The 22,193-nt window shown below is 40.9% G+C and overlaps 1 protein-coding gene across 1 annotated transcript; it reads left to right on the top strand.

The window, feature by feature from the left end:
* The first annotated feature begins 346 nt into the window (after positions 1–346).
* cdc42ep4b (CDC42 effector protein (Rho GTPase binding) 4b) lies at positions 347–21,072 on the top strand. The gene is made up of 2 exons (XM_053341484.1): positions 347–518; positions 16,912–21,072. Exon 2 carries the CDS (start codon positions 17,092–17,094, stop codon positions 18,088–18,090), a length of 999 nt encoding a protein of 332 aa, XP_053197459.1. The 5' UTR covers positions 347–518; positions 16,912–17,091; the 3' UTR covers positions 18,091–21,072.
* The last annotated feature ends 1,121 nt before the right edge of the window (positions 21,073–22,193 follow it).

Genomic DNA, 22,193 nt, shown 5'->3' with positions numbered 1-22,193 from the left:
TACTATAGTCTGGTATTGGCCTTCTCATGGGTATAAGCAAGAAAGCGAATCAGTGCAAAACGGCTAAACTACTCTTTTAAATTGGTGTGTTTTTCACTGAACTATTTGAAGGTCTTATTCCATAGCCATTAGTCCTGAACTAATGGCCTGGGAGCCCCACCAAGTTGAAGTTCTTTCTATTGTGATGTGTTGGGGGACTAAACGGGTAAATGGGGCTCTGTCCCTTTAAACCGCAGCAGGAGGTGGTGCTCTCCAGCAGAGGAGGAGGAGGGAGAGGAGGAGGGGGGAAAACGGAGAGGGGGAGGGCCGCTTTGTGAGCCGCACACAGCCAGATAGATGCAAACTACACACATAGGAGCACCGACAAGGGGACTGTCCTGCCGCAACTCCGCTGCTCTCCCGCTGAGGAAACTAACCTGAATTTCTAGCGACGCAGAGGCAGACGCTGCTCTCCTGCGTTTACCAAAAAAGCTGAGTGGAATACAACCTGAAAACTTCCCAGCCGGTCGGACAGAAAGGTAAACACTTCTTCATGTGTGACTATTGTTTTGTTTTAGTTTTATTAAACTATAGTGTTGTGTTGTATTAGACTCGTTGACGACTTTTAGTAAGTACACGGCGATAGTAAGTGTGTCTAATATAGTTTTCAGACAAGGTTGAAGTAAGGAAAACCATACAAAAAAGAAAAAAAAAACACGGTGTGAAATCTGCATCTCATTTGAATGTCAAATCTGCTGGAGGACAATCAGCGCCTGGCAGTCACATCAGGCTCTTGGCTGTCCCATGTAGAGACAAAACAATGAGTCCTCTGGCCTCCTTCTTGTCCCCGTATGAGCCTGATGAGGATTAGAAAGTGTAAAAATCAAACCATAACATAATGCAAGTCACCACTACAGCATAGAAAAAGCGTCTCCATGGGTCAAAAGTTGCTTTACTATTGATTTTCTTTGTCGTAAAATACAATGTAAACTTTCTCAACTTTGCTCTGTTAAAGAGTGTAGGCAATCTTTTATTAGCCTATGTCAAGGACCCTCCAAATATTGAAGTTTTAGATTACCCCAATTAAATGTAACCACAGAGCACCCATTTTAAACAAGAAGTTATGCTATGTATAATTCATCATACATTTACATAATCATCTGTTTCAAATGCAAGGCCAAAAACAAAACATGCAGATGAAATGAGTCATGGGTTTAATTCTGGGAAGTTAAATAATACTGAAATTGAACTATTCTTCATTATTGGAGAGACCTCCCGGGAGCCCCATAAAGAGCCCCTAAGGGTCCACAGACCTCTGGATTCATAATAACGTACTTATTCAGGTTTGAGATGAACTCATAGTGGGAACCAGGTTACAGGGTCTAAAATAAGTGTCCCAAATAACAATATTCAGGACAGGATATAGTTTAAGCAGAGTGAGGCAGATGGACTTAGGAGCATCAGTTCTCCTCTCTGAGAGTTACGTAACACTAATACTTAGCAGTGGGAACACACACAGCAGTTTGAGGTTAGAAATCTTAACCAAGAGCTCAACAAACAACACAGCTACTTTCCATCCGTCCCTCTCAAATTTGTACTCCTTCTCGCTTCATTAGTTTGTTGTTCCTGTTTGTGTTTACAAACTTGGCGCCTGCCTCTCATGGTCATCATGCCTGATGAACTGGGTAATTTACTCTAGGCCACCGCGGCTGTATACCTGCCCAGCCTCATTCATCATGCTCTAATTGAAGGCTGTATAGTGTGTGTGCTTGACTTTAACTACACTGACCATAAAGTCTGTGGGTCCCATTTTATAACATTCATTATTCCTCACGTATTATCAGTAATTAACCCTCTGTACTCGTTAAACCGTCAGTCTCAACAAAAGTGGACATATTGACAAATGAGCTTGGTGTTGTCAGACTCTTGAACTCTGACCCCCTCCTACACATACATACACACACACACACACACACACACACACAACCACACCCGAAAACAACAGCCCCAAGCTCTGTCAGTTGTTGTCATATTGCTTGACGAATCATTTACCCAAGACTCGGATGTGATAGAGAAATGAGTGAACAAAATACAGCATTGTGTGCCTTTTTTTAAAGTTTTAAAGTAGAGAGATTTAGGCCAAGGTCAGACATCATTACCCACAGTGAGTGTGACTTTCCAGTGACGAAAGTGGTGCATTATCTCACACACACACACACACACATACACACACTCCAAGCCTTTTAGCTCCTTGTTGTATGGCTTCTACAGAGCTGCCAGGCAGATATCTCTCCATTAAGATCTATTGTATGTGCTTCAGAGTCAGAGGGGAGGGGTGTGTGTGTGTGTGTGCGTGCGTGTGTGTGTGTCATCTCTGACTGTGCTTTTTTTTGCAATAGAAGCTATTTCAGTTTGCCGTGGAGGGGACGGTGCTGCTGCGTAGTGAGGAAGCTGGCTACCTGCCCGACTCTGACTGAGCTGAGGTCATTACAGTTTTATACTGGAAAGAGGGCGTGTAGGAGTGGGGGGTTGGGGAGAAATGTTAGACTCATTTGCACTCTGTTTCTCATGAAAACTTCAGGCAGTTTTGTTTCATGCAGTTAGTTAAAGTGGAGGGCAACTCATTTCCTTGTGAATCAACATAAGAGTCAGTGTTTAATTTGTGTGTGTGTATGCCTGGAGGTTTTAATCTGTGGAGCATGTTAGGTGGAGTCAGATGTGGTAACGTACACTATGTTACATGTTCTCGTTGCTTCCCATGGCTAAGGGAATGCAGATTATTTGTGTCCTCAGTAATCCACCCACCTTTATCTCAAGCTTTATAGGAGACTGTCCGGGGAGGATGGGAGAATGTCCTGACATTTGGTCAAGACATTAAGATGAGTTTTTATGAATTATTTTTAGCATGTTTAGATTTTATGATAATTTCTTAAGAAATGGAAAACAGAGGCGAATTTTTCCAAAAGTAAAGTTTATCTTTGTTTAGTTTTCACTGAGTCAAACTTTGGAAAACAGCTTGTTTAAATATGTTATTGGAAGTGTTTCAGAAATACAATCCAAAACTCTGAAGTGGTTCATAATTTTCACTCTTAGACAAAGGATGTCATTTTTTCCCCGCTTTTGATTTTGGTATTGAGGGTTTTGTTGAACTCCCTGAGGAGTTTTTGTTTCAGACACCCCACATGTTAAGAAGGCATGTAGGTCTGCAAGCTGTGATAAGGAAATCATGTTGAGGATGTTTGAGTTCATTCTTCAACACTCTTTATAAGGCAGCAAAATCCATGTTGGATTTATGTCAATGTCATGTCAAGTGTTTCACAGAATATAAGAGCACTTAGTATTAAAGAAAATGAACATGAATCCCATCAATGCTACACAATGTCATTGTAAAAGAGGTTTCCTTCTGTAAAAATGTTGTTATATAATCACACAATATATATATTATGAGATTATATAATATATTAATCCTTAAAACAAAGCAGATTCCCCTCCTCCCTGGTTGTGAATGTCTGGCAAGGCAGACAGTTATTTAAGTGGTAAAATGTTCCAGTTATCCACAAGAAAAAATAGAAGTTTGAGGAAAATCTAAAAGATAAACACAATTTGTGTTTGTTAATCATCTTGTGACTCCTGACATTGATATTGCAACCCCATGTGGACTCCTGACCCCAGTTAAGGACTGGAGTGTATTTTTGATCTCTAGAAAGTTTATGTTCTAGAGTCAATGGATTTCAGATGATGGTGTTTCATTATTGTGTTGAGAGGCAGATCTGCATCAGCTGTTTTGGGCCAACCCCCCCTCTCCCAAAAAAAAAGCCCATCAACATTCTATGTCCACCACAAAACTGAAAGGGAAACCATGGCTGACTCTGGTAAGGTGATGCCACCTCATTTAACAACAATATATCACGGCTTTTCCCATAAAGAAGAGACCACTTTCTCTTTCTTCTTTTGTGTGACAACCCGTATGCACCTGACACTCAATAGCACACATATGTGGTTGTTTTGGTTACTGTCAGTGAGACATGATCATTGTGGGGAAAAAATAACCAGTTCAACAGGAATGATTTTCCTTTGCGGTGTAATAGCACTCCACACTGTATGCATTTCTCTCCAGGCATGATAACACTAACAACAGTATCACTTCACTATGCCATATAGCACATAGCAACATCTTTGAAGATTTATTTTACACCACCTACTCCCTTGCAGCATCGTCATTGTTTATTTGCTGCATTGTGTTGTTTAAAGTTGTAAAACCAGTTCAGATAATTATCATGTATGTGTTAGAGCAGTTTCAGTGAAGCTGATCATGGCTAGCTCAGAGGGTTGTTCCCATGTTGCGAAAGCTTCAGAACATCCTGTGTAGATTTCACTTTGTAAAAGAACAGCTCATCAGTCGGCACACCTGTCCAACTCCACTGGAATCCTCTTTGATTACAGTGTATAATCTCACACAAGCATATTTTGAAACATAGTCATAGTTTTGTGTGTGATTGCAGCACGTTAATGAGTAGGGTGTAACAGTATACAAAATTCATGGTTCAGTTCTTCAGTTTTGGGTTCATGGTTCAGTACAGTTTAGATGCAGATATGAAGATGTAAACGTCCAACAATGGCTCATTGGCCAAAACTGTTACTGAAACAGTTTATTTTTACTGCTGTGTAAACTATTACTGAAACAGTTCAGCAGCAGAGATGGAAAACAATCATTCTGTTTCTTGCAATGAGTCAGGACAGCTGCTGACTGCTGTTTTATGCAGATTTATGGTCAAACTGTATAAAGTAGTTCAAACTAGCTCCACCTCCAGCAGCTACCACAGTAATGTTGTGCTTACACACTAACACTTCAGTATTTATAACCCAACATTGTTACAATAAATTACAAAATACAATAAAAGAGGAACCAAAGGGGAAAGGGGACGAGGAGATGCGGTGCCATTTAAATATGGCCAGCAGGGTAACCAGGCTACGTTGGCTAAGCCAGTTTGCATACCGACAATCATGCTAGTAGTGCACTTCCAATTCTGGGTGGAACTCTAGGATTATTGTTTCACACATTGGAGTAAGTAAGAATTGTTTGGGTCACAAAATGAATTTTTCATACAACTGTAGTAACATCTGTACCGTGACGGTTCAGGACAAGTACATGTACTGTTACACCCCTATTATTGAAGAACTGGTAGTCTGCTGTTATCAGTGACTAAAAGCGAAATAGGGAAATTCACATCAACCTAGGTCGTATTTTCATGTTTCTGTCTGATAAGCTTATTACTCATGTTAACATTTCACTTTGTTTGATTTGGGAAACACCGAGCTAGCCAGAACAGATTTGAATAGGGTGGTGCATGCCTCACACAGCTTGCCATCTTTGCAGCATCCAAATTTGATTCCATGTGCCACATGGATTTTCAGAGGAGAACTTCTGTTTTTAATTTCAGTCAGTCACTCCTAGACAAGTGTTTGAGATGATCTAGAGGAGTCCTACAAGAAAGATAATGGCGCACAATTTCAGACAGTCTTTTCTCTGAGCCTGCCATGATGTTGCACTTTGTTATAAGCTCAAATAGTGACAGGAAATGATCAGTGAAGAATGAAAAGTTCAAATGCTGCGTATTTACACATCACCACATGAAGTGGGTGCACTTTTGCTTTGAAAAGTTACAAAAATTGTTAACTGCCACCCACTTGACCCAATTCTGATTTCGAAAAGGTGTGGAGGTTTGGTTTTCAAATACTGTTTGACAATCCAACAAGCACCTAGTTTGAAGCCCATCAGCACGTTTACTGGTGTTCTCACTGGAACAACATGGAAGTGGTGAGTAAAATGCTGTCATGGCCTGAAGTCATTATGGACAGAAATATAACACACTGGTTGAGAAATAACAACATTGCCTTGAAAATGTGCTAGAAAGCCTCACATTTTGTTTTAAGCTTAATAAATGGTCTGGGTTTTTTGTATTATGTGTATTTATACATTTGGTCAACTGAATGTTCTAATTGAAACAGTCCAGTGAGAAATTCAGTAGATCTATTTTTCTTTGCGTAATATTTCTCTTGAAATCCGACATCCAAGTGCTGTCATTACTCCATCAACCCAGCACTAATGCGGGGCTTCTAATGTATTAGTTAAGCATTAACCTGCTATGATTGCATTAAGTTTCCCTCTCGCCTTAGTCACTGATACCGCTTTTAACAGCAGGACCATGGTTGTGCAATATGTTGACCTGACTACGACTGACTCATTTGTATTGTGAACACGCATTCCTGGCGGCGTGTGCAGCTGGCCGTTTTTGGTCCGGGCTTCGGCCTGTTTACAGTCCAGCGAACTTTCATTGTTTTGCAGCTCTGTACGGACACAGAAACAGGTGGTCTCTCCCAAGCGTACTGAAAAGACAAAGGAGGACTGTTTGCGTAACTGTGGTCCCCTCTGTGCCCACTAGATGACAAATCCGTGCTGGGAAACTAGTTGTGAGATGGGGAACAGTCGCATGACCTATTGTGAGATCTTATCATGGTTGTCTGATGACCCTGTGAGAATTGCTGGCTTCCTTATGAATATAGACCAACATATCTTACTGGCTTAAGACTCTAGAGGATATTTCTAGGTCAGCATTCGGGTGCTGTGAAAAAAATTTACAGTACCTTGATAGATAATCATCTCAAGCCTTTGTATCCTTGCATGGAATGAATTTGAATAACTGTAAATAGTAGGTGTCATTCGTTTGTGGATCTTAGTATGTGTGTGTTTGTGCATTTATCTTTTCACCTTTTATATATTCATGTAGTTTGGGTGTGCCAGAAGGGTTTGGTTTCCATCTTCCTTAGTAGTGCTTTGTTCTTTGTCCTCTATTGTACCTCTTTTGGCATCACTTGTTCCTCGGTGACGCAGAAATTTTGTCTTCCGCTTTGGAACCAACAAGGTGTGTGTGTGTGTGTGTGTGTGTGTGTGTGTGTGTGTGTGTGTGTGTGTGTGTGTGTGTGTGTGTGTGTGTGTGTGTGTGTGTGTGTGTGTGTGTGTGTGTGTGTTTGTCACTCAATGAACATAAACCAGCTCTTCCCGATGACCCTTGAACCTATTTTACTGACTATCTAACCTAAGCACCGGGCCATTTGAGCAAGAGCTGTTGATGGACTTTGAACTTCTCTGTGTGAACACCAACACGTTCATAAACACACACACACACACACACACACACACACACACACACACACACACACACACACACATACAGAGTTCAGTTATAAACCCAGTCACAACATGCCATATGTGCCTCCCCCTAATAGAAACATCATGCCCGCAGACATGAACCAGTGTGAGCTGCCAAATCAAAGTAGCACACCAAAAGTGAAAGCTATCTTTAACAAAACCAAATAAAAAGAAAGAATGATTTCTGTAAGATGACACTGGTTATCCTTCAATGATTCCTGAAAGCACTCTGAATTTGGCACGTTTACCATCTGGCCAACAGAGCTGCAGGTTTCAGAAGAGCTATGTATTATAAGTGTGATGTGAATATGTGACTTTTATTTACTAGAAATCTAGTCTCTATCTCTAGAAACTTTCCATCACAGGTAACTTCCACAAATTGCTGACTTGGTCTAACTCACAGTCCAAAGTCAAATGATATTCACTTTACAGCAATATAAAATAGAAAAAAGTAGAAAGCCTCCATATTTGTCAAGTTGTAAATACTGAATCTATGACATCTTTTGCTTGATAAATTACTTGATTGATTTTTCTGCCAAACAGCTAATCAACTGACTTGTGGTTTCACTTAAACAGTACTTAGCTCACATCAGATTATCGCATGCAGTGCACACTGAACAACACTATCAGAGATCTGAGCTGCTGAGATGTAACCAATCCTCGTGTGCTCGGTTGGACATTCCTGAAGAGTCACTTTAAGAAGACCTTACACACACTTTTACACACACTCATTCACAGCAACACGCAGCACTAACCAAATCACGGTGGATTTTGGTCAATCAAGCAAGGAAGCAATTACGTTAACAACGTGCTTTACAAGGGAAGGAGCTGTGTACGTGTTCCAGTCTTTATCTCTCCTCACTGTTTTGGGATTTTTCAGCTTGTCAACTGTTTTGAATGACTATTATCAGGCTGAAGTGGCCGTGTTTGTGGGCAGGCGTGATCTCTTTTTTGTCTGCAAGCGTTTTGTTGTTTGCAGTTGGTGTCATTAAAGTTAACACCATGGGGGTTTATTAACTCATCTTGTCAGTCAGGGCTGGGTGCCTGCAGGCCTTTATAGTCGGTTTGTGTGTTTGGCTTCAGCGGGGAGGCTGCTGATAAAAAGGCCAGGAGCCGTTGAGAAGTTGACACAGCGCTGAAACGGTCACTTATCTTCCAGTCACACTGAGAGGCCTCCTGCTGATTTCACTAAAGTTTGTGTGTGTGTGTGTGTGTGTGTGTGTGTGTGTGTGTGTGTTTATGTGCGCGTGCCCCGTTTGACTGAAGGTTGTCGCACTGGCATCGACTTATCTTTTTGTCGATCTGGCACATTTTGTTTCCCAGAAGCCTCATTCAGAAAAACTTGTTAGCGTTTCTGACCCTCTTTCTCTGGAAAAACAACAGGCAGTATGGCCAGTAAACTATTTGAACTTTTTAATTATAGTCTAAGCCAACTGTGATATTGGCATCCCTGCTGTAACAGAGTATTCTGGATTCTCTCACTGTCTTTTTAAGACAATCCTCACAAGGAATCCTGCTTTGTTTTGTCATCCAGCAGCTATTGGACAGTTAATTCAACCACTTGGCTCTCATCCTGTCCTCTGGTACCAGTCGTGAATACTGTCTATCTGTTAGAGACTGATGGGGAGGATTTCTGCGATTAATTAGACACCGTGCGCATACACACACTCACACACACTATAGTACAATCCCTCCACTGTAGGCATAATGAGGGTTTGGGTACATTTCATGCAGGACACGGTGAAAGAACGTCTGTCACTGTGTTGGCATGACTGAGAGAATCCAATGCGGTGACACCCTCCACCGCCCCTTTGAGGGTGTGTTTCTCCTCAGTGCTTCCATCTGTGCCTTTCCTTTTGTGGATGTCCCTGCAGTAATGTTGCTCCACATGGGAAAGGTTGTGCCCCGTCACATTTTTATTTGGGATGTAATTTATACATCAGGAGGAGGGCCGTTTTTTTTCCTCACAACTCTTAAGAGACTTGTTTTGGGCAAAGCCGGATTTTACAGTCAAGAAAAATTCTCATTATCCATCTCATAGTTTTTTAGCCAAGATTCCTTTTTTTCCCTCTCTGACTAGAGCCCAGCATGGCAGCCCACCCAGTATCCAACCAAACGCTGTCCAACCATGCAGGAGTAACAGCTTTATAAAAGGCCAGCTTGACTGGAAACACAGAGAAATCGTTTGGAAGCTGGTCATCTGCTTCTGGATATTAGGATTTGGTAAGATTTAAAAAAAAAAAAAAAAAAATCCACAAAGTCACGTGGTCATTGTGTTACATGGCGTGCTGATGTCATAACAGGAGCTTGTGCAACACAGCAAAAGGGATAAAAGGTGGATTTTGGAGTCAGCCTGAGGAGGGCTGGCTGCTTAGGCATTTAGTGGTTTGCTTATGTTTCTTCGGGTGGACAGAGGTGTGGTGTTTGCTGTCCTGAGCTCCCATCACACAGCGTGGAGGGCCGGTCCAGGCCTGCTGGCTTTATTTGCTCACGTCGAACACGCTGCCCTTAATCCTGCTGTGGTTTTGTTTCTGCCTGTGCGGCATTGGGGCCCTGGAGGCTGATACAGTTTATACACACACACACAGAAGGCCTATAGTGTAACACCCTGTCCTGCTGATGTAGGTATATTTTAGCCATTTGAGAATTTGTGTCCTAAAGCCTTTTTGAATTAATATCACTGTGTTCACCATGTTGTGTGTCTTCTACAGATGAAACAGTCAACATTTCATGTAACTCAACAGCTCTGACCTCTGTCCAAGTCCAACCTGTTGCATGTCACAGGGTTTCTTTTTGCTCTTATATTACCAACATCTATGCAAACCATTGAATATCTGCATAGCTCATATTTCTGTGTATCTTGATGTTTCTTTCCATAGTGACTTCATACCCATGTCAGCCAGCTGGTCATCCTTATTAGAACCCACTAGCATGACACATTTGCATGGCTTATAGTGACATAATGGTGGTTACTCCCACAAGCTTCAACTTCATTTTTGCATATGCACACTCTATACTTGGTTTTTATGCCACTGTGCTGGCACAACGATGGCCAGAGACATTATGTTCAGGTTGTGAAATCTCAGGGGATGCCTTGAGGGAGTTTCCTCAAATTTGGCTCAATTAAAGTCTTACTCAGTGTAATATAACAAAGCTGTATCATATTCATAGTAATACTTTAATTATCTTCACTGATCAGCTCATCAGAAAAACAAACTGGCTGGTGGGTGGTGATGATGTGATATTAAGCAGGTTCAACACTTGTTGCAGAGTTCAATTGACACAATTTATGTGTTTTACCTTTGGACAATTTTTCATCTTAATTTGTCTGTGAGTAAGTACATGAGCTGTGTTGAGTTCATTGTCCAAACTGTATTGTTAATGATTATGTAGTTTATTCCATGCTTTGGTAGGATTAGATATGTCAGTACAGTGTGCCCCAGGCGTGTTTACATGAGTTGGATCTGTTTACCGTGAGATCATACTTTCTTCAGAGTTTCACCTGTGTGAAATAGGTATGTTCCATGACACATGGGAGGTGAGGCCCTTTTTCTTAACATTCCCACCCTTTGTCTGATAGGGGTTGAGATATTTCTGCCATTTGTCATCCAGGGTTAGCCTCAGAGCTGGGTGAATAGATATGAAGGTCAACAGGAAGAACAGGTTCCTTCTGTCACAGGTAGTATTAGGCTAGTACAAAAGAACCAAGGCTAGTTAACTGCACTGTGTTTTGTGTCAGTAACAGGTTGACACATTTAGAACTTCTGATCCCTGTTTCAGCTATTATGGGTGTGTTCAGCATATTTCTTTTTAAATTATCAATGAAGCGAGTTTAAGAGAGGAAGTCTATGGACTAGAGGGGAATTTGAGGCACATGCAATAATTGTTAAATGACATGGAGGCTTTGCTAGTGCTGGGTGGTATACTTACTTTAATATACAATACAATGTTATATTTTCATACACAGCCATACCAGTGCATAGCTGAGATAATTGCTCTAACTCTTCAATATGCTAGAAAATATATAATGGCCACCAAGAGTGCTATTGTCAAGGCAAGCTGTGTTGAGTTTATTGAGAGGGGACCCCTGTTAACAAATATAACTCTATAACACAACAATTAATAATCCACAACTAACTATCTTTCACAGGACAAAACCCCATGGCACATAACAATTTGTGACACATAAACAGTATGTTACACCAATAATTGCACATGCAAAATTATACTGCAGAAGGGATTGGTGGGTACAGCTGGCCAGCTAGCTATGTAGCTCCGTCATTGAGATTCCAGAGATTGGGATTTGGATGTATGAGGTTTCATGTATAATTATGGTTATCAGTATAACCACTGTCAGCCTCCTACTGCTTTAGAAATGAACATGATTTTTACATGAATTGCGTCAAAAGTTTGTGAAAATGAACGAATGTTAACACACAAACTGGCTGTAGCAGCATTATGGCTACTGCATAGGGAATTATAGCTGGGGCAGTTTTCTAATCCTTCAGTCTATGTCTAATGCTATGGATAGCTTAGCATCTATTCATGCTAGAGAAGTAGTAATGTAGTAGATTAAATGAAATGGTTCATATCTGCAAACGTCCAGATATATGACTAACATGCTAAAATAACATATTGCTAAAATGTGTAAACTTCCAACAAAGACTTCACACTGGCAGGCTCCTCTCCCCCCGTGGGAATCAGTTGTTTGGGCTTAAGGTTACGAACCTCTCGGTCAAGTTGGAACAAATGAAGTTTGCCGATCTTCTTTGTCAGAGTTGAGAACTTTCCATTCTCATGCGGCCCCATTGATTAATTGATTAGCAACATTATAGACGGCGCTGGCTAACTCGTATGTTCATTTGCATATCAATGTTGCTGACAATAGGCGTGAACAATGGAGGAGATTGTGGCTAGTTCAAGGTTAAACAAAGCAGATTCTCTTATTGCGCACACAGCATAGTCTCTGTTGAACATTATATTCTTAAAACCGACCACAGAGGACTTAAAGCCAGCCTAGACAAGAGTTCCTTGTAAAAAAATATACATATTACACGTGGCATTTAAAATCACAAAGTGACTACTAAATTTCTGCTTGGCTAGGGAAGTTTATTTGTATATCCCATTTCAACAATTAAAAGTGCTTTACATAAGATATAAAACACATTAAGAATTCAATAAAATGGAAGATAAAAGATACAATAAGATAAAAACAGAAAAATACATGGTAAACAGTACAATTTACTGACTTACTTTACTGATTTACTACGTTGCCATGGGTGACTCTTGTGTAAAGTACTTTGGAAAGCTGTTATTGTTTATCTGGATAAAGCTAGATGCATAAGCCAACATTATCAATGGTGGGAACTGGGGAAGCATATTTATCATCATATCCACCTTATGGTCTACAGATATCAAGTTAGCTTGCTAAAGAAGACGTGGGGTTCCATCACTGTTATGTAATTACTCTTTATGTAAGATCGCATGGAGGCTTCTATCTTCTAAATAAATGATGGCTCTTTCTTTGTCTCTGCTTTAAAAATTTAAACACAGTCAAAAATAAAACCAGAACCTCTCGCAGTCACTGCATGCCTGTTGGTTTAACTTGACAGTAGTCGAACTGTGATTGGACAAGCAGCCAAAGCCTCTTTCGCTTGTGCATGGAGTGGAAAGAGAGAAAGTGGCATGGGATAGCTGAGGACTGTATGGCGCCTGTGATCCACGGGATTACAAGACTGAACGCTGATGAGCATGGTGGTGGTGGTGATGTCATTCTGTGTGCATGAGTCTGCGGGCGACATAGGATGCTCTTAATCATTCATGGCCCTGTCACCACTTGTCTCAGTTTGAGCTGGTATCATGTGGCACTTTGAGTGCTCGGTTACATAAAGGCATCGTCGCCGGCTGGCACGACAGCTGAACGTAAAAATTCTTAACTGAAACAAACATTGTATGCTGACTGCTCTAACACAAACATGTTCAAATGTATTTTTATTTGTTTGTGTCTGCATTGGTAGCTGTGTCCTGGTGGAATGACCTGTTTGTCTGTATAGCTCTGTCAGCTTGTGAAAGAGTGCTGAGATGGAATTTTGCCCCCAGCTGAACTCAGAGCATGTGTGGTATGGGCCATACAGGCCAGACTGAAATCCCTGGTCATCAAATCAGCACAATGTATGAGCAAACACAAAGCTGTGAATATGTGTTTTTCTGTGTGACCAGACAATGAAATAGACAATTTATTAATGAATACGTATTATACTCCATATGGTCGCTAAATCTCACTGAGTAAAGCACCAGCAAATAAATCAGAACTTCTATTCCAATCCATATCCCACTCTTTTGTACCATCAATATATAACTGAATACAATAAAAGCATCAGATACAGTACAGTAATATGTTGGAAAAAGTCAAGCAACATTCGGTCCTTACTATGCAAATGTCTAAAAGCCAGCCATAAAAATTTTTGCTTGTTCACATTTTTAAGATTCTGTTGACCTTTTCATTAATCAGTCAATCAAGGAAATAGTTAGCAGATGAATCCTAAACGTTGGAGATTTTTCAACCAAGATAACAAAAAAGCTTTCTTTGTACCGATTACTGCCCTCTCCTCATTCTCCAAAGGGCATCTATGTGAAAGGTACTGTTAAAAGAGTAGAGTAGCTCTTTAAGGAATAGGGCAGGGTGTAATGTGTGTGTGTGGTTGAGCGAGTGTGAGAGAGGGAGAGGCACTAAAGTGACAGTGAATGCGATTGGAGCAGAGGTTAAGGTTAGCAGTAAGTTTTCAGTCTTGCAGTAAATGTACAGTAAAGGCTATAGTGTGTCAGTTAGTGAATGCTGTGCTGAAGACCAAGAAAAGTCTTGTGTGGTGTTTCCCAACTGCTGGAAGAGTGAAGGAGGTCAGCCTCGAAGTTAGCGACAGTGTGTCAGCCTAACCTGACCAGGCTCACTGAAGGTGGACTGACCTTTAAGGTGAACCAGCTATTCTCATTTTAGTGTCAATCTCAGTTGCTCTGGCTGCTGAGTCTCTCCAGAGTTTTGCTCAGGAGACCCCCCCACCCCCGCATCCTGACCCTTCGCCACCACTGTCAACCCAGGGAAAACCTTGCAGGGTTTAAATATACCTCAGTACTCAACAGTGATTTGGTGAAAGCGTTCATAGTTTCAGAGAAAATGCCAAAATGTTCTTTCTTTATGTGAAAAAACATTTAACATGGCTCCATTTTAATATGCAGAACATTAAGCGTGTTTTTTTTAGACTTCTCAAATGGTCTATGGAATGTTATTTTGAAACGGTAGCACGCACATGACACTGTCATTCTTCATGATTTATCTTTCTAAAAGTACTGAAAGCCTAGAAGTGAATATGACAGGACTGCCTGCAGGTTATATTTCATCTTTTGTCATGCCTACTATAATGGGGTCTTGATGAGCCTGGGAGGGAGGGCTAGGGGTAGGGGGGGGGGCTATTCCTCATCAAACACCATGGGGCCCCCAAAGACATGAAATGGGCCATTTCCTTGAATGACTTAAGGTGTGAGGTTTGTACCTTTTTGATATTTGAGCTCCCACTGACATCTTTTATGCTGAGGTTGAATGTCCTCTAGTGTCAAGACACATCAAACGCATTCCCCTTCAGCTATAGCACTGTGATTGTCCTATTGCCCTGCATGTGGCCACCAAGAAGGGTTAATCCATCTGAATGAGTTGATCTCTCCATGTAGGGGATAAAATCTTTCTCTCTCTGTCTCCGGCCGGCTTAGAGACAGGAAGCTCGCTCGATAGCCACTGCTCTTCTCTGATGTTGCCATAGAGAAATACAAAACTATGGGCAGCAGGGAGGAGCATATCAGTGGATGAGTTGTCTTGAGTGGTCAGTCACACATTCAGCAGCCTTTTGTCCAGCAGATGCTAATTGGCTACTGCACAAGGCATGAAGTAATAAAGGGTTTAGCTAATGATAGATCATACGGCATTAATCTAACCACTATGGGTCCGCTCAGAGGGACTTTGTTGGTATTTGTTTTAGTCAAAGCTATAATCTTATAGTTTGGCATCCAGTTGCTGTTAAATAGCTTTCGTAACAGTAACTATTCTGTGACGTTCAAGGGTGTGAACTCCAACAACTCTTTAAATACTATTGTTATGCGTTTTGTGCTTTCTGAGGCCTTGTTTTGTGTCTTTTTGTTGTTTGAGGGGACAGTTCTCTCCTCTATTAGCTACTCTATCTAGCTACTGAAGAAGACTTAAACGAAGGTGTTGATTATAGAAGCTAGAATCGTGACAGTGGATAAAGTTCAGTCCTCTTCGGGATGATCTGTCTTGAAAAAAAACAGCCTTTTATCATCTCTCAAACCCCCCCTCTGTTCCCTATAGTGCTACAGTTAGCTTTCCGATTGAATTGGTTCTTGTTAGAGATGCAAATGTTTTCATGGGTGACGTTACTTTGGAATATTGTTGAGTGAAGCCTCCATTCATCCACAGGGGGAATACGCACACAGCGTGGGCTTCAGCTCCAGTTTGAAAACACTGGGAATGATGGGATAGCTGTCTGGCTGAAACAATTGAATCCCTTGTTAATGCCAGTAACACATGGAGCTAGCGGACTGTAGCTAGCACATAAGTGGGCGTTACAACCTCTTCTCCATTCGGTTTTGTGTTAAGATCAAGTTTCATGCTTGAGTCACTGGTGACTTAAGGACAATCTGTCTGACCGTCTGAGTAATGTAATCCTGCTGAAATCAGCCATAGCATCAGTGAGTCAAAGATCATTAATGGAAACTCGGTATTTAGTGTGCCAAGCTTTTAATCAGTCACTGCCATTTCCAGAGGTGATAGACTCATGTATGTACTGGGAGATGCCCATTGGTGTGGAATAAGTTAAAAACAGACTTTTAAAAAAGTAATAGACTACATTTTCTGTTGGAGGTGCTCAAATCTTGCCTTCAAGGTTGAACAGAAAAAAAACAAAAATGAAAGAGAAACATAAAGAGGTAGCAGTGGAAACATTTTATCTTTTGATGATAGGAGAGTTACAGAATGTAGCATATCTGGACTTTCTGAGTCGATCAGAGCTAGAAAAATGCTGTTCCACTTCATTCAGTTTTTTTTCTCCCCTCCTTCATTCTTTTATTCCTGGCATCTTTCACCGCTTCAGCTCCCAGTATCCTGTGTCTTGCTGGTTATGTAACAGTCAGGGGCCTAAATGGGAACTAAAGCACAGCAGTGATAGCGGACACTGCAGCTACTTGAAAAATTGAAAGTGACAGAAGCCTATTAGGGTTTTTTAGAAACAGCTCAAAAATGTACAAGAATAATTGTACCGACAGACTTGAATGGGAACTTATCTTGCCACGGTAAACTTCACAGGGAGTATTATGACCAGTTTGAAGTAAGGTGAGGGTTCTGGGAACTTTGCACCAGAAAGCTTTTCTTCATCATTACATAACACCCTTACAGATTGCTCCATATAAAAGCTTTTGCTAATTTACACCCAGTTCTGCCATCGAAAGTTTCCATACTTGATGTTGATCCGAAAACAGAGAGTTATGTGATTCTCTTAAGAGAAGCATTTAAAGCAGTGTGTTGCATTTTCATCAGAATAAAGTGCTGTCTGATGTGTCTGATTATATGTTTCCACATTGCCTGCCAAGGTGCATAGCTTAGTCTTACTTTACATAACTACTGATGTGGCTTTAATACTCTCTTTTCTTCTTCATCATAGGCTGAACCAACCGTAAGATGAAACAAGAGCTGGAGGACCATTATGGCTGCACACATTAAACACCTGGAATTTTACGTGCTTTGACAACATCAACATAGAATTGCCAAAGAACTCTGGAAGGAACTCCTACAGAACCTATTTTCACATCTGCCTGTGGATTATAAGAAAGAGATAGCCATCATGCCTATTCTCAAGCAGCTGGTGAACAACTCTAACCAGTCGAAGCGACGGTCTCGAGTTGACCTGACTGCAGAGATGATCAGCGCCCCATTGGGAGATTTCCGCCACACCATGCACGTGGGCCGGGGAGGCGATGCCTTCGGGGACACTTCGTTTCTTAGCACGCGATCAGGCGAACCTCCCAGAGAGCCAGAACCGAAGCAGGGCTCCCCGGGCCAAAAACAAGGGCTACTGTCCCGCACTTTCAGAAGCAGCAAGCGCTCTCAGTCAGTTAATCGGGGAGACAAGTATGACTACAATATGGCTCCATCTGGTGGTTCATCCAGTTATGTGAAAAACGCCATATCCCTGCCTTACCTAAATGATGAGGATACTAACAGAGGCAGCCAGATGCCAAAGAGCGTGTCCTCTAGTCCCATGAAAAAGCTGATGGAGGTCGACACCAAGCCAGTAAATGGAGCAGCAGCAATGGCGACATTGGATGCAGAGTTTGACGAACGTAATTTTGGCGAACTTACAGATTTGCCCCCATCTATGCCTAAGGGAGGTGGGATGAAGCATGCCGAATCTATGATGTCCTTCCACATTGACTTGGGGCCCTCTATGCTCGGGGATATCTTGAGCGTGATGGAAAAGAAAGGCTGGGAGGAAGACGACTTGGGCTATGAGGAGGGCAAAGGTAGCGAGGGCCGTGGGTCCCCCTCCCACATTCCCCATATAGATGATGAGGAGGAGGAGCAGGCCCCTGCAAGGCCACCTCGCAGTATGTACCAACAGAAGGCCATGGTGGATCCCTACACCCCAGAGCTACGCACCAGGAACAACCACCACAACCTGGATAGCTGCTCTGTGTCGAGCTCCGGCTCAGCCACTGAAGAGAAACGTCAGTACCACCTCCATGATGGTGATACGGACAGTGCAAAGTACAGTTCCCCTCGTGGAGACGAAGACAGAGATTTCACTTTCATGGATGAGGATGATGATGAGATTCGAGTGTAAGCTTACCCAATATTGCTGCTATGAACAGTCGTGAAGGACACTAATGGAAGAGAGAAGACGTTGGGAGGCTGTTGCAAACTGGGAAAGGCAAGGGAGGGACTTGAGGCAGGGCCACATCTGATTTAAGCTTCTTCTAGATCAATTTTCTCTATTAAACATCAAAAATGAAACCAATCAGGCCTTATTCATTCTACTGTGGCATAAGATGTGATCTGAGTGTGTGCTGGAGTGCATAAAGACTGACTCACAAAGTGGCCACGACTTGCAAATTTTGTTTGCGACATCACACTTTGAACTCACATGTTTTGGAAAATTCCAACTCTTGTGTTAAACCCTGTCCTTCTCACACTCATTTTAAGACAACAAGGGTGATCACAAGGTTAGAAAACTGTACCCAAACTGTCAATCACATGAATATCACATTTGGAGTGTGATGTATGAAAAAAAAACAGGATACACGAGGTCACGAACTGAATGTGGATGTGTAGTACAAGTTCTGAGGAAGGAAGAGGGAAAAGGACAAGAAGTGAAACTCGGATAGCTTTGTATTCCCCGTGTGTGGGAGTGATGGAGCTTCATTTGCCAAATACAGTGTTTTGGCATGACACTAAATAGATAAAGTAGATATTACTTTTGTCCACGTCTGACTTTAAGGGGTGATTTTTTGCTATTTTTACTTTATTTTAGGTACATACAGTGTTTGGCAGTTGGTCTACAGAAGCCCATTGTATTTGAGTTGAGTAGTGTGTAGTTTTGCAATTGTTTATCATCGGAAAGGTCTTCATTCTTTAAATTCACAGACAGATCTATGATATTTATTTGTTAATTTTCATAAGGGACAGATCATACTTAATGTGCACTGCTAGGTCTTAAACGTTTTGATTTGGGCGGGGGGGGGGGGGTTCTGATGTGTTTAATTTCTTACTGAATTTCTTAATGGTACTACAGAGTGGGTCAACTTCTTTCTATAGAAATTGGCTGAATTGCACTTAATTATTGGACTCAAGTAGACATAAAATTGTCAAAATCACATCACTCCTGCTATCACTGTCATGGTAAGGCTGTATTAAATGACAATTACTTCTGTTTTACAAAATCCCTCGCTGTTAGTGAATGCTTCTTAATTAGCAAAAAAAAAAAAAGAAAAAAAGATGAATTGTCAAAAAAAAAAGAAGAGGCCTTTTGTATGTGTTATGTGTGTTTTAATACACATGTTTTGAAACTGACAAGGACAGAAGTGGTGGTTGTGGCTGAATATGACTGTGCAACTGATGTGTATTTCTGTGTTCACTCCACATCGTCACTGAGGTTAGCAGGATTAGCAGGTCAGCAGAAAGACGAAGAGGAAATGTCTGAAAGGGAGTTGCTGCAGTAAACAAAATGGTTGCATCTAAATTAATAGTCACTGCTTCATCCGAACACATCTCTTCTTTGTAGACATCGGTCCATACTTGTTTCTACAAGCAGCGAAAGGATGTCAAAACATGCACAAAGTGTTATTAGAGAGCAGCTGGGCATCAGGTATGTTTTGGGGCAGCGAGAATGAAAGATATTTTTGAAATGGCCCCACAAGTGATAATATTCACCTACTCTACACAACCCAAATCACATAGTAGGAACAGATGATTAAATCAACCAATCATCTGGCCTTTCCCAGTCTACTCATTAAATATGCTGGATAATTGGCCCCTAACCAGCTGGAACGACTCCAAGAACAGCAGGGTCAGGGACAGACAGGTGGGCTGTTTCTCTTTTCGCTTTTTTTGCGTTTAGTTGGTTTTTACAATACTGGCTCATTCAGTTGGCTCAGTTTCAGTTATGAATTAAGACAGAAACAGGAGTACTTTCCTGTCCGGTATCCATGACTATGGTCTGACTTTTTTTTCTTTTTTCATTATTAGGTGTTAGAAAACTATTCACCACATCTGACAAATGGGAGCTTTGAATTTCCTGTTGTGACAATGATGCAGGGGTGTGTGTGTATATTGCTAGAATCAGGATGCTGTGTCATTCTGCTTTGAGTTATTGTTGTTTTGAAACCATGTCTACATGAGCAGGTTGCGAGAAATTCAGTGGTAATTGCCAAGTATGTTTTAACCATATTATCGGGTAATGTTTAGCAGGATGTTGGATTTTGTTTATTTTTTACCAATGTATAGATATGCAGTATGATTTGAGTTTGATCTCTTTCACATTTTGATGTAAATGGGCCAAATTTTAAAGATGTCTTACTTTTTTTTTTTTTTTTTTTTTGCTCCATCGTGAAATATGTGGCTTGTGGATTGTTTTGGGCAGTTGCAATCCCTCATGTTTTATCACCAAGAAATGGACACTAAAAAAAATAAGAAAGAACAAAAACACTCCTTATCTGCCATCGTTATAATCAAGTAATGTAAATATAATTTGTGCCATCAATGATTACAGTGAACAATCTTTATTGGCAGTGTCACTCCGTGGTATTGGTGTGTGAACCAGAAGAATGTTAGCCGCTTTAAACTAAATAGCACATTTGTGGCCTAATTGTATTTGCGAGTCGGAATTTGGAAAATGTAAATAGAGAATTATGGAAAAGTATACAAAATTACTCTAAAATACTTTCTTGTAATTGTCTGAACTTTTTGGCACTTGTTGTGTTTTTCTGTGGGAAACTTCTAAGTAGGCCAGAACCATATAAAGGAATTTGCGAATACTTTCTGCCCCAGGTCTGCTTAAAAGTTGTCTGTGCCCCGACGGCTGTGGTTTGGTGAGTGGCAAAAAAAGATAAGGACTGCAAAAAACAACTGGCTCCATGTTCAGCTGTAGAATGTTTTTTTTTTTTTTTTTCTATTCAGTGGCTGTAGTGTTATGCCAAGTATGTACTGTTTTCTCTTCCTCTTTTTCAGTCTGGTTTTACAGTATATTAATATATTTACCTCCCTTCCTTTCCTTTCTTTGAAATAACAGCTATATTTTTCAATAAAAGAGAAAGCTGGTAATCTTTAACTGTGACTGCTGTTTTTGTTTCATCTCTATAAAGGTCTGATACTGCAGGAGACGGCTTCATTTTCAAAGTCTTTTTTTGCAACTTTATTCGCACTCTGCTTCCAAAATAGGCAGAACACTCACACGAAATCTGACCTTGATGCACACCCAAGAATTTTTACTGAGGGAGCTGCTGAAAGAGTTCCAGACACATCCACAGTTTAACAAACACCCACTTGGAGGGGATTATTCTACATAAATAACCCTGAAATGGAAGATAAAACCTTGTTGTGTGTAACGGATTCCACATTACGGGCAAGATCTGTCTTGTTAGCTAATTACTGTTAGCTCCAGTCTGACATAGATGTGAACTGGCTTTAGAGCTTGGTTAATAAAGCATGAAGATGCACAAACAATCAGACATACCTTATGTTTCATGTTGTGGCATGAACCCTTCAAATATTACACAGCAATTAAAACAGCATATTTACTTTTCTCTATGACCCCCATTAGTTTTGTATGTTTAACAAAAGCTGAGTGAATATAGCTTAACTGGTGCATGCATGATTAACGGACAGAACAGGACATTAACAGTACAGATGGAATATATCACAGCTTTTTTTCTTTCTTTCTTTAACAAATCCAATTTGTCCAGTCGATGGCCATCTGGACATAAGATGATTGGACATGAGTATTGTCTCCATTATTCTTACGAGTAACGTGAGGCGTCACATTGGGTCTGTGCCAACATTGTGACACACACGTGCTCAGGACAGTTGGAGGTTTTAGTTTTAGTTTCAATGAAGACTGTCACGATCTCATGTCTTAAGAACAGAAACCAAAGTGTTAGAATATCAACACAAAACTTCACAGAATCAAAAGGGGACAAAAATAAAATCCTGATTTCATTTTGGATATTTGCCCTCAAAGCCATATGACAACCGACACAAGCTTTGGAAGATTCAGTGTAGTTTGATGAAAACAGATTGGTCTCTCTGTCAGCTTGGCAGATTACTCTAAAGCTGCTTTACACATCCCATAAAATGATGACATTAATTGCAAAACAGTTGGTTTAAATATCAGCACTTAAGACAAGACAAACTGTAAGTGAATGTACTCGTTTATAAGTGTACTACTTTCGC

The sequence above is a fragment of the Scomber japonicus genome, chromosome 20, assembly GCF_027409825.1.
Source record: "Scomber japonicus isolate fScoJap1 chromosome 20, fScoJap1.pri, whole genome shotgun sequence".
In the NCBI taxonomy this organism is placed as follows: domain Eukaryota; kingdom Metazoa; phylum Chordata; class Actinopteri; order Scombriformes; family Scombridae; genus Scomber; species Scomber japonicus.
Note: the sequence above shows the minus strand (reverse complement) of the source record. Positions and strands in the feature narration are given on the sequence as shown.